This window comes from Eumetopias jubatus, unplaced genomic scaffold, assembly GCF_037043125.1.
Source record: "Eumetopias jubatus isolate StellerSeaLion01/CBP00866 unplaced genomic scaffold, mEumJub1_p1.0 scaffold_9, whole genome shotgun sequence".
Classification (NCBI taxonomy): Eukaryota; Metazoa; Chordata; class Mammalia; order Carnivora; family Otariidae; genus Eumetopias; species Eumetopias jubatus.
The window spans coordinates 105,476,760-105,489,494 of NW_028274815.1; the positions used below are offsets into that span (position 1 = coordinate 105,476,760).

The 12,735-nt window shown below is 40.1% G+C and overlaps 1 protein-coding gene across 1 annotated transcript in view; it reads left to right on the top strand.

Moving 5' to 3' along the window:
• The first annotated feature begins 2,876 nt into the window (after nt 1–2,876).
• PAK5 (p21 (RAC1) activated kinase 5) overlaps nt 2,877–12,735 on the top strand; it is a 102,697-nt gene continuing 92,838 nt past the window's right edge. The window contains exon 1 of the mRNA XM_028112977.2: nt 2,877–3,080. Within this exon, the coding sequence (XP_027968778.2) occupies nt 2,877–3,080 (204 nt within the window). The remainder of the gene's footprint in view (nt 3,081–12,735) is intronic.

Sequence of the window (12,735 nt, forward strand, 5' to 3'; positions counted from 1 at the left end):
CCTTGTTCTCAAGCTGGCTGCTGGTTCCAAGAGGAGCAAGTGGGCAAACCCCAAAGTACAAGATCATTTCATGCTTGTGTGATGGTTTCTTTTGTCCCATTGGCCACAGCAAATTACATCTCCAGGCCCAGCATCATGTGGGAGAGACCCACCCAAGGGCATGGACACTGGGGGGGCATGAAACATCGGGGGCCATTCCTGGGATTGTCTACCACAGCTGAATTCCTTTAGTTCTTTACATTTTGGCTTGGGTGTTCTCAAATGTTTAAAATCAGCTGACATATTTATTAATATATTTTAGTAAGGTACTTAAAGAGTTTTTTTAAATTGTTATGCTCTCCAAAAGAGACAACACATCAAGGTGTTTTGAGCCCTTATTATCTTTCATTGATTTTTCTCTATCACTTTATGTGTTTTCCAAATTAGTCTGAAGTAACAACCAGGATGGATGGGGAAATGGGTTTTGTAGAGTCCGGGGGAGTTAAAGCTGTGAGCAATCTGATCTCTGTCAAAAGAATATATATCCATCCAGTGCTGTGGTCTAAATATGTCCCTCCAAAACCCATATATTGGACTCCAAATCCTCAAGGTGATAGCATTAGGAAGTGGGGCCTTCGGGAGATGACCAGCTCATGAGGGTGGAATCTCATGAATGGAATTAGTGCCATTATTAGAAGAGGCCAGTGAGAGCTCCCTTTTCCCTTCCAACATGGGAGGTACCAGCAAAAAGACAGCCATCCAGGAAGTAGGTTCTCACCAGACACTGAATCTGCCAGAGCCTTGATCTTGGTCTTCCAGACTCCAGAACTGTGAGAATGAACCGTCTGTTGTTTATAAACCACCCAGTCCCGAGTATTTTGTTATGGCAGCTCAATAGACTAGTAGACATCAGTGGAGGATGGACTAGGACCATGAGAAAACTTGAAGGCAGCAGGAAGACACTGTTTGCCAAGCAGGGATAACTCGTTAAAAGAAGAAACAAATTTTAATGGAAGATGAAGGCAAGGGAGAGAGAGGGTCAGGAGGAGGGGGAGAGCAAGGGAAGATGTTAACATCTGTGGAGCTCTTATCCCAGGTGCTAGTCAATGAATAAACGTACCACGCTTATGATTTTAGTCCGTCCGCATGTATTTCTTGAGCCCTTCTATATGCCGGGCACTGGCACGCGGTAGTGAACAAGCCAACAGTATCCTTTCTCTGGTGTGTCTTCTATTCTAGGGAAAACAGACACCCGGCACACCATTACACCTAATTAATTGACATGAATACATGCTGTGAAGAATTTGTACATGGACCTGTACACGTGTATAACCCACCTATTTAAGCCTAAGGGCTGAGATAAGGCTTCCCTAACAAAGCAACATTGAAGCCAAACCATCACCTTTTATAGTGCCTGCAGCTGTGTTTTCAGGATTCCCCAAATGATCATGATTGTCCTATTCACAATAAATTGAGAGATGGAAAGGCAGTTAACCCAAGATCATAGTGAATAGGTGAATCAGCCTGGGATTTAAATCCAGGACGTCTTATGAGTTTTCAATACCATAAAGCACAAAGTGACTATTTTGCAGGTATCCTGGAAGTATCCTGGTCACAGGATATGTTTCAGTTGGGTAAACGACATTGTTTCAAACAGGCAAAATACATTGTACAGTGTTCCAAATATGATATACAGGGCGCCTGGGTGGCTCAGTCTTTTTTTTTTTTTTAAGATTTTATTTATTTATTCATGAAAGACAGAGAGAGAGAGAGAGAGGCAGAGGGAGAAGCAGGCTCCCAAGGAGCAGGGAGCCCGACACGGGACTCGATCCCAGGACCCTGGGATCACGACCTGAGCCGAAGGCAGACGCTTAACCATCTGAGCCACCCAGGCGCCCGGTGGCTCAGTCTTTAAGCATCTGCCTTGGGCTCAGGTCATGATCCCAGAGTCCTGGGATCAAGCCCCGCGTCGGGCTCCCTGCTCCGCAGGAAGCCTGCTTCTCCCTCTCCCTCTGCCCTTGCTTGTGTTCCCTCTCTCGCTGTCTCTCTCTCTCTGTCAAATAAATAAATAAAATCTTTAAAAAAAGAAATATACAGTGAAAAGTAGTCTTCCTCCCTGTGTTGTCCCCCAATCTCCCTTCTCCCCTTCTCTGCAGGCAGTGCCACTCAAGTTTCTTGTATATTTGTTCAGAAATCTATTTAATATTTGCAGCACTTTGTGTTTTACAAATGTTTGTTTAATCCTCATAAGAATTGCATATGGTGAAAGTGATTATTAACCCCATTTTTTTCATATGTACCCCTATTTGTCCAAAGGTTTTTAGATTTTAAGTGCACACCAAACTTTGAGATGCTTCTCCCTGTGTGCTCGTCAGCTTTTGCTTTGCTAATACCACGTAGCAAGACCGGAATCTTAGTGGCTTAATTAGAAACATTGCTTTCTTACTCCTGAGTCACCTGGGGCTCAGCTGCACGTGGATCCAGACTGGAGGTTGGATTTGGGTCTGCTTCATGCATCTCTCCTTCCAGGATCCAGGCTGAGGGAGTATCACCCACAAGACAGATCTTCCTGCCAGGTGGCAGAAGCACAAAGAGGAAAGTGGAAACACACAGTGCCTTCAAAACCCTCCATCCTGGACCACACAACAGTCACATGGCCAAATCCAAAATCATTGGGGCAGGGACTATATTCCACATGGCAAGGGCAAGGAGAAAACAGATTAAGAATGAAATACCTGCTCTACACACCCTGAAAATCCACCCTTCATCTTTTGCTGCTGAGACAGAGAGGAATAATTGGAAAGCTAGCCCTGCGACTGAATCATTTTCCTATCGTCTTCTGCTGGTGAGATCTAAACAGGATCTCTTTTTCTGTTTGCATTTCCCAGGTTTGCATCATGTTTGGAAAGAAAAAGAAAAAGATTGAAATATCTGGTCCCTCCAACTTTGAACACAGGGTGCACACTGGGTTTGATCCACAAGAACAGAAGTTTACGGGCCTCCCCCAGCAGTGGCACAGCCTGTTAGCCGACACAGCCAACAGGCCCAAGCCCATGGTAGACCCTTCCTGCATCACACCCATCCAGCTGGCGCCCATGAAGGTAAGGTGGGGATTCTGTCTTTAAGTTGGCTCGAGATGCGTGTTCTCATTTGATGCGGTGCACCATCCTTACAGGCAAGCTAGAAAAATGCCTAAATCATGCACTTGTTTTTAAATATCCACTGATGATCCGCACTTATTCTTCAATGATTATAATGTTCCCCACTTATTGTAAATTGCAGCACATGAAAAGGAACCTCAGCTTTCAGATGTGAGATTTTTTTTTAAATCAAACACATAAAATGCAATCACAAAATAGAAAAATCTTATTTCTACTTTAAAATGGTGTTTGCTAGTCTTCATACCGAAAAATATTATTTGCTCCCTCTGGTAAATGTTGACAGTAACCTCAGATTAAATAGGCAACCTTTAGGTGTTTTACATTTGCCCTCAGAATGTTTAAACTTGTATAGAAAACTTAGTACTAACAGATTTTAACAATAATGACTCATATGTATGTATACACACACACATGCATATACATATATATCCACATATATGTGCATGTTTTATATATAATCATGTTTAAATACATAATATATTCATATTTGTCTTCATGGTCTAGCTATTTCAAATAAAAATGAGTCACTTCAGTCCTATAGGTTGTAATTTACCTTAAAGAAATGGCTAGTAGATTTTTGGCAAGGGATATTCATGAAAATAATTGCATTAAAGCAGAAATTAGTCCCAATAAATTTCAGATATGTCAAGTGACTACAGAGAAAATCCAGTCATTGCTGTTTCCTTATGCGTCAAAAAAAAAAAAAAAAAAATGATAAGAATTCCGGAGACCAGCAAGCAATTGCCCAAAAGCTGCCTGTGAGAGTTAAATGTCATTGAAGTTTATCATCCTGTTATCTAATAGATTAGATTCTATTCTATGTCTCTTGCTCATCATATTAGCAGACATTGAGCTATGAATACCTTCTTCTGTGGAAACATGAATATTGAATACATTGTGTTTAAGTATTTAGGCAAAACAGAAGTGGTTGCATTTTTAGAGGATGCAAATAAAGAAGCCTAGCTGATAAGTTACTGGAAATTCTTATATCACCAGAGCTGAGTAAATTAAAATTGTGATTCCATCATTCATGCATAGTCTTGGTCATTCTATTCTGGTATTGTTTGGTTTTGTTTTCTATTCTTGTATTGAAACAGGTAGGTCTATTCAAACCAAAGATAAATATAGAGTCTTCTAATCGTTCATTTTGTGAATTTGATTTTCTGGTAAGATTCTGAAATTTTTCAGGCCAGCTAAAATGTAAAATACTCAATAGATGGATATTTGAGAAGATACATCTTTAGGGACAAAAAGGAATCTCCCATTTAAAGCAGGTATTGATATTTAATAGAAATTGACCAATTAACCAACTCTACTGGTTGATAGTAGGCAGTATCCTTTTATCGAATGGGATTTTCTCCCTAAGAGAAGGCTAATGCTTCACTAATGACTAAATAATAGGGTGGGCCATATCTAATAAGAAGTTGAGATTAGAAAGAATTTGCTTTTTATTTTTTTTGTTTTTGTTTTTTCTCATATCCCAAGTTTTTATAAAACTCAGATGTTGGAATGTGCATTGTGCCCAGAAAAATTCTTTGCCATTGATCTTCACAGTGAGGGAAAAATGCCCAAGTGAAACACAATTACTGAATGCGGTTATCATTTGATGAGGAACATTCTAGAAGGAGACAGAGTCTTAGTGTAACATCCGAGCTAAAGGCCCAGGACATGTACTGTCTTATTAGAGAGTGTGCTTATTATTGGGGAAGGACAGAGTGTTATTTGCTGTGGTTTTTAACTCACCTGGGTCCTAGCAGATCCCGGCTGGCAATGAAGGAGGATGCTCCTATCTCAGTGATAATCCACCATGCTTGGTGGATGTAGGACTTAACAGGACTTCTAGTTCATTTCTTCCATCTCTCAGATGGGCTGGCCCATTACCCTCTCTGACAGAATTTGTCAGCCCCACCGAGAGTCAAAGCAAGACTTCCTTAACTGCCAAGCTCCTGAGCCCCCGGATTCTCTTACTCACTGTATGGGCGTTCTTGCCCTGATGCCCCAGGAGTGAGCCTCTGGTCTGTGTGAGATGAAAATATTTGTTACAGACACTTATATGCCAACTGAAAGGTGACTGGAAAATACATCTTCAGCATAGACCCAGGCCTGAATTTTGCAAATGGGACCTCAGGTGCAGTTTTGCCTGTGAGAAAGAAAAGAAATACAGATGAGCAGTGACAAGACAGTAGTTAGCTAGGCTGAATTTTCCCCAGAAGGAATAAAGTTAATCAAACACTTTTAACTGAAGGATGCCCAGTAAATCCATACTTGATACTCTCGCCATCTCCTTTAGACTGATCCTCTCCTCCAGATCCCTTGAGTACCATTAGTGCTGTTGGACAATATTGGTTGTCCGAGAGAATCCTGCTGACTCCACCAGCCGCTCTAGAATAAGGAAAATAAAAGGCTCAAGGGGCCAAAGTATGTCATGTGGTTTGGATGATCCCACTTTTTGGGAATGCCTTCTCTGGAGAAACCTTCCCTATTTTTAACATATTATACACATCATGCAGAATCTATTTCAGAAGTCCAAACAATCCTTGAAATAAGAAGCTATGAAGGGATTGACAGGAGTGAAATGAGTTGTGCAGACTTAAAGCCATTTTGGCAAAGTTACTTAAGTAGAAGCAACAGTTCTAATTTGTTCAAGTTGTTCTTTAAAGGGGACAAAGGAAAAGAAGAGATCGCAACGTGAAAGCAGTAAATGGAAGACGTGCATAGTGTCTTGCCTTGTGGCAAAGTGCTAGTTCCTGGGTACCCATCAGTAAGCTTCAGGAAGACTGCGGGTTCTGAATGGAAATTCACCATTGCAATGAACTCTTCTCTGATTAGAGTTTCAGCTGTTCCAATTCAGAACCATCTTTAAATTGCTTGTCCCCCTCGCCAGGACACCCTTCTTCTAGGTAGATTTATTGAGGTCAGTGTTTCTCAAACTATAGATTGTCAAAGTCACCTGGAGGGCTTGATAAAACACAGATTGCTGGGCCCATCCCCAGAATTTCTGATTCAGCAGGATTGGGATGGGGTCAGAATTTTGCATTTCTAATAAGTTTTCAGGTGATGCTGATGCTGCTGGTCTGGAAACCGCACTTTGAGATCTTTGATTTAGGTAATTATAAAGGAATTTATCCACATAAGGTATAATCAGTACAGGTTTATGCTGGCCAGGATTTCCAAACACTCAGAAATGTAACCAGAAGCTACAGGTTAGCTCAGTCTATTGTCAGAAGTTAAAGTGCATGTACTCAAGCCAAAGGCACATAGGCAAACTGAGAAAATCTGAACGCCCCCAGAGGTGGTGGAGGGGGAGTTGGGGGAGATCCCTTTAAAGCATTTGGCAAGTACCTTTGAGAAACTGCTTTTTCTGTCCAACATCATTTTCCACAGAACATCGTAAGCAATATTACCAAACTTACTTCCAAATTAGATGCATTTCTATAAATGGCAGGTTGAATGGTCACATTGTTCTTGCCCCTTGGTTCTCAAACTTGGGCTTTCATCAGAATCTCCTGAGGAGTTTGTTACAACCCAGATTCCCCAGCCCCAATCTAGAGATTCAGATTCAATATACCTGGGGTGGGCTTGGTTTAACAAGCTCTCAGATGCTGCTGATGCATTTTTTTTTCTTTTTTTTTCTTTTCTTTTTTTATTGTTATGTTAATCACCATATATTACATCATTAGTTTTTGGTGCAGTGTTCCATGATTCATTGTTTGTTCATAACACCCAGTGCTCCATGCAGAACGTGCCCTCCTCAATACCCATCACCAGGCTAGCCCATCCCCCTACCCCCCTCCCCTCTAGAACCCTCAGTTTGTTTTTCAGAGTCCATCATCTCTCATGGTTCGTCTCCCCCTCTGACATACTCCCCTTTTCTTCCTCTCCTGTTATCTTCTTCTTTTTCTTGTTTCTTAAAATATGTTGCGTTATTTGTTTCAGAAGTACAGAACTGTGATTCAACAGTCTTGCACAATTCACAGCGCTCACCGTAGCACATACCCTCCCCAATGTCTATCACCCAGCCACCCCATCCCTCCCACCCCCAACCACTCCAGTAACACTCAGTTTCTTTCCTGAGATTAAGAATTCCTCATATCAGTGAGGTCATGTGATACATGTCTTTCTCTGATTGACTTATTTCACTCAGCATAACACCCTCCAGTTCCATCCACGTCGTTGCAAATGGCAAGATCTCATTCCTTTCAATGGCTGCATAATATTCCATTGTGTATATATACCACATCTTCTTTATCCATTCATCTGTCGATGGGCATCTTGGCTCTTTCCACAGTTTGGCTATGGTGGACATTGCTGCTATAAACATTGGGGTACACATACCCCTTCGGGTCCCTACATTTGTATCTTTGTGGTAAATACCCAGTAGTGCAATTGCTGGATCGAACGGTAGCTCTAATTTCAACTGTTTGAGGAACCTCCATACTGTTTTCCAGAGGGGTTGCACCAGCTTGCGTTCCCACCAACAGTGTAGGAGGGATCCCCTTTCTCCACATCCCCGCCAACATCTGTCGTTCCCTGACTTGTTAATTTTAGCCATTCTGACGGGTGTGAGGTGGTATCTCATTGAGGTTTTGATTTGGATTTCCCTGATGCCGAGCGATGTTGAGCACTTTTTCATGTGCCTGTTGGCCATTTGGATGTCTTCTTTGGAGAAATGTCTGTTCATGTCTTCTGCCCATTTCTTGATTGGATTATTTGTTCTTTGGGTGTTGAGTTTGATAAGTTCTTTATAGATTTTGGATACTAGCCCTTTATCTGATAGGTCATTTGCAAATATTTTCTCCCATTCTGTCAGTTGTCTTTTGGTTTTGTGGACTGTTTCTTTGGCTGTGCAGAAGCTTTTTATCTTGATGAAATCCCAATAGTTCATTTTTGCCCTGGCTTCCCGTGCCTTTGGCGATGTTTCTAGGAAGAAGTTGCTGCGGCTAAGGTCGAAAAGGTTGCTACCTGTGTTCTCCTTTAGGATTTGGATGGACTCCTGTCTCACGTTTAGGTCTTTCAACCATTTGGAGTCTATTTTTGTGTGTGGTGTAAGGAAATGGTCCAGTTTCATTCTTCTGCATGTGGCTGTCCAATTTTCCCAACGCCATTTGTTGAAGAGACTGTCTCTTTTCCATTGGACATTCTTTCCTGCTTTGTCAAAGATAAGTTGACCATAGAGTTGAGGGTCCATTTCTGGGCTCTCGATTCTGTTCCATTGATCTGTGTGTCTGTTTCTGTGCCAGTACCATACTGTCTTGATGATGACAGCTTTGTAATAGAGCTGGAAGTCCGGAATTGTGATGCCGCCAGCTTTGCTTTTCTTTTTCAGTATTCCTCTGGCTATTCGGGGTCTCTTCTGGTTCCATACAAATTTTAGGATTATTTGTTCCATTTCTTTGAAAAAAGTGGATGGTATTTTGATGGGGATTGCATTGAATGTGTAGATTGCTCTAGGTAGCATTGACATCTTCACAATGTTGATTCTCCCAATCCATGAGCATGGAACGTTTTTCCATTTCTTTGTGTCTTCTTCAATTTCTTTCATGAGTATTTTATAGTTTTCTGAGTACAGATCCTTTGCCTCTTTGGTTAGATGTATTCCTAGGTATCTAATGGTTTTGGGTGCAATTGTAAATGGGATCGACTCCTTGATTTGTCTCTCTTCTGTCTTGTTGTTGGTGTATAGGAATGCCACTGATTTCTGTGCATTGATTTTATATCCTGCTACTTTACTGAATTCCTGTATGAGTTCTAGCAGTTTTGGGGTGGAGTCTTTTGGGTTTTCCACATACAGTATCCTATCATCTGCAAAGAGTGAGAGTTTGACTTCCTCTTTGCTGATTTGGATGCCTTTGATTTCTTTTTGTTGTCTGATTGCTGTGGCTAGGACTTCTAATACTATGTTGAATAGCAGTGGTGAGAGTGGACATCCCTGCCGCGTTCCTGACCTTAGGGGAAAAGCTCTCAGCCTTTCCCCATTGAGAATGATATTCGCTGTAGGTTTTTCATAGATGGCTTTTATGATATTGAGGTATGTACCCTCTATCCCTATACTCTGAAGAGTTTTGATCAAGAAAGGATGTTGTACTTTGTCAAATGCTTTTTCTGCATCTATTGAGAGGATCATATGATTCTTGCTCTTTCTTTTGTTAATGTATTGTATCACGTTGATTGATTTGCGGATGTTGAGCCAGCCTTGCAGCCCAGGAATAAATCCCACTTAGTCCTGGTGAATAATCCTTTTAATGTACTGTTGGATCCTATTGGCTAGTATTTTGGTGAGAATTTTTGCATCCATGTTCATCAAGGATATTGGTCTGTAATTCTCTTTTTTGATGGGGTCTTTGTCTGGTTTTGGGATCAAGGTAATGCTGGCCTCATAAAATGAGTTTGGAAGTTTCCCTTCCATTTCTATTTTTTGGAACAGTTTCAGGAGAATAGGTATTAATTCTTCTTGAAATGTCTGATAGAATTCCCCTGGAAAGCCATCTGGCCCTGGGCTTTTGTTTCTTGGGAGATTTTTGATGACTGTTTCAATTTCCTTAGTGGTTATAGGTCTGTTCAGGTTTTCTATTTCTTCCTGGTTCAATTTTGGTAGTTGATAGATCTCTAGGAATGCACCCATTTCTTCCAGGTTATCTAATTTGCTGGCATAGAGTTGCTCATAATATGTTCTTATAATTGTTTGTATTTCTTTGGTGTTGGTTGTGATCTCTTTTCTTTCATTCATGATTTTGTTGATTTGGGTCATTTCTCTTTTCTTTTGGATCAGTCTGGCCAGGGGTTTATCAATCTTGTTAATTCTTTCAAAGAACCAGCTCCTAGTTTCGTTGATCTGTTCTACTGTTCTTTTCGTTTCTAGTTCATTGATTTCTGCTCTGATCTTTATGATTTCTCTTCTCCTGCTGGGTTTAGGCTTTATTTGCTGTTCTTTCTCCAGCTCCTTTAGGTGTAGGGTTAGGTTGTGTATTTGAGACCTTTCTTGTTTCTTGAGAAAGGCTTGTATTGCTATATACTTTCCTCTCAGGACTGCCTTTGCTGTATCCCAAAGATTTTAAACATTTGTGTTTTCATTTTCATTGGTTTCCATGAATTTTTTTAATTCTTCTTTAATTTCTTGGTTGACCCATTCATTCTTTAGTAGGATGCTGCTGATGCATTTTTAAGAACCACTGTTTTAAGTGGACTGAAGTTAGAACTTAATGATCAGTCTTTGTAACAGCCTAGAAATCATTTGAAAGATGCTAAAAATAAATACAGAGAATAATATTAAAAAGCCTTTGTTGCTTCTACCTAAAGTGAACAGATAGCATATTTTAGTATTTGCTTCATATTTGATTTTCAGTTTCAAGTGGAGCTATAGAAATAATATTATTTGGCATATTGAAATTTTATTAAATGATGTCATCCTATAATATTCTCCAACTTGCTTTTTTGCTTAATATTGTTTTGAGATAAAGCATATGGATATGTAGAAAATGAGTTTATTTAGAAATTAGAGGGTTTTTATTTTTATTTTTTTTACACTTTATCCATGTTTCTACTAAGGGATATTGGCAAGTATTAGCTATTTATAAGTAATATTGTCATGAACATCCATGTTCGTGTCTCCTTGGGCACATGGTGAGAAGTTTTCTTGTAGCAGTTCTCAATGTGTGGTCTGAACTCCTCTCTTTAAGGGAGTCTGCATGATCAAACCTATTTTAATAATACCAAGGGGTCATTTGCATTTACCACTCTCACTCTAACTGCACGATGGAGTTTCCTAGAAGCTACATGACATGTCTTGACGTCATTGGTCTGATATCCAATGGAGCGATGCTTTGCATTCTTATGTTTTAAACATTTCTCAGTTTTAATTTCAAATACAATGAACATCGATAGATAAAACATAAACCAAAGTATTTCGGAGTCTGTCCTCAATAAGCATAAGAGGTTCTTGAGACCAAAAAGTTGAGAACCACTGTGTTTAGGCTGATGTCAAATATTATTATACATGGCTTTTACAATTTGCTCCTCGCACTCTACGGATGGTTTTGGGTGGGTTTTTTGTTTTTTGTTTTTTTTTTTAATAGAGATTTTTGTCTTCTCTGGCTGGTAATCTTCAAGTCTCTCCAACTGTCTCAGAGATTATTGAACGTAATATTCTACCCTTTTCAGCGTCACAGAATATAATTTGTCTAAACCAAGAGTTTCGACATCATTGAAAATCCCTAAGTCCTTGCTCACTATCCCCTTCTCTAATTTACCTTTCAAATCTTTTCTGACAGTCTTCTTTTTATCTTTTCAAGGTTGAAGATGCACAGAGAATACCAGAGCAAAACCCGCTCTGCCTGGGTTTGCTTCGTCTTTGTCATCTTCAGTGTTTTATCGTCTTCTAAAGCAAGGTTCTCCTTCCCCATTTACCTCCCACCCTTGGCCATCATGTCAAAAAGCACCCTACTCAGGGAAAATCAAGAGCATGAAATTCTCAGGTCTGGCCACCCTGTTCTTGACAGCTTGTGCTGCCATTTCATATTCTCCCCCAGCAGAGCTTATGTAGAAAGCTCATCCCAGACTGCTTCCACCATATTTATCCTCTAATTCCCCGCCCTCTCTCTTTTCGTGATTCATGGTTTCACATTCAGGATTGATGTCTTCAAGCCACATCATCTTTAGTTTAGTTCTGTTTCCACGGGACTCACCATTTCCTTGAAAAGTTTTGCCATCAACTTTCTTGAAATACAAACAACTCTCTGACATTTCCTTACAACCTGAAATCCAATGCCCAGATTTCACCCAGCTGGGCACTTAGAAATGGAAAGAGGAGGGAGGGCCCGGGGAGTCAGACGCTGGAATGGAGGTCTAAGATCTGCCAGTTCTGCGTGTCTTTAGATAAGTGGCCTACTGACTTCTCTGAACAGAAGTCTCCTTATCCATAAAATGAGGGTACTGATATTTCTCTGGCAAGCTTATATGGCCAGATCTGAATTTTCTAGGAGCTTTGGTGTGTGGAGAAGAATACATTCTGCTGTTTGTACTTTAGTTTAATAATGTGATAAAATTACAGATCTGGTAAGCAGTTTTGTAGAAAAATATCCCATTCTATTGAATTAATTCTGTCGATCAAATTACATATTTAGATATTAATTCATCAAAACCTCCCAAGCATTTCAAGAAAATCAAGTTTTCTTGGCTGCTTCAACCGTAAACACTTAAAAAAAAAGAGTAAATGCACATAAACAAACAAAAACAGTAAATAAAATAGGATAAAAACAGAGAGGGAGGCAAACCATAAGAGAATCTTAACTATAGGAAACAAACTGAGGGTTGCTGGAAGGGAGGTAGGTGGGGGGATGGGGTAAGTGGGGGATGGGCATTAAGGAGGGCACTGGATATTATATGCAAGGGATGGATCACAAAATTCTACCTCTGCAACTAATACTACACTATATGTTAACTAACTTGAATTTAAATAGAATCTCAAAAGAGAAAAAAAGACATAAAATATCATAAGGTCATGAAATGTATTGTTACACCAACATTTAGCCTCCTTTAGAAATATTGATAATGTCATTGTTAAGCATGTACCCGGGGTTGCCAACCCTTGTTTATTAAC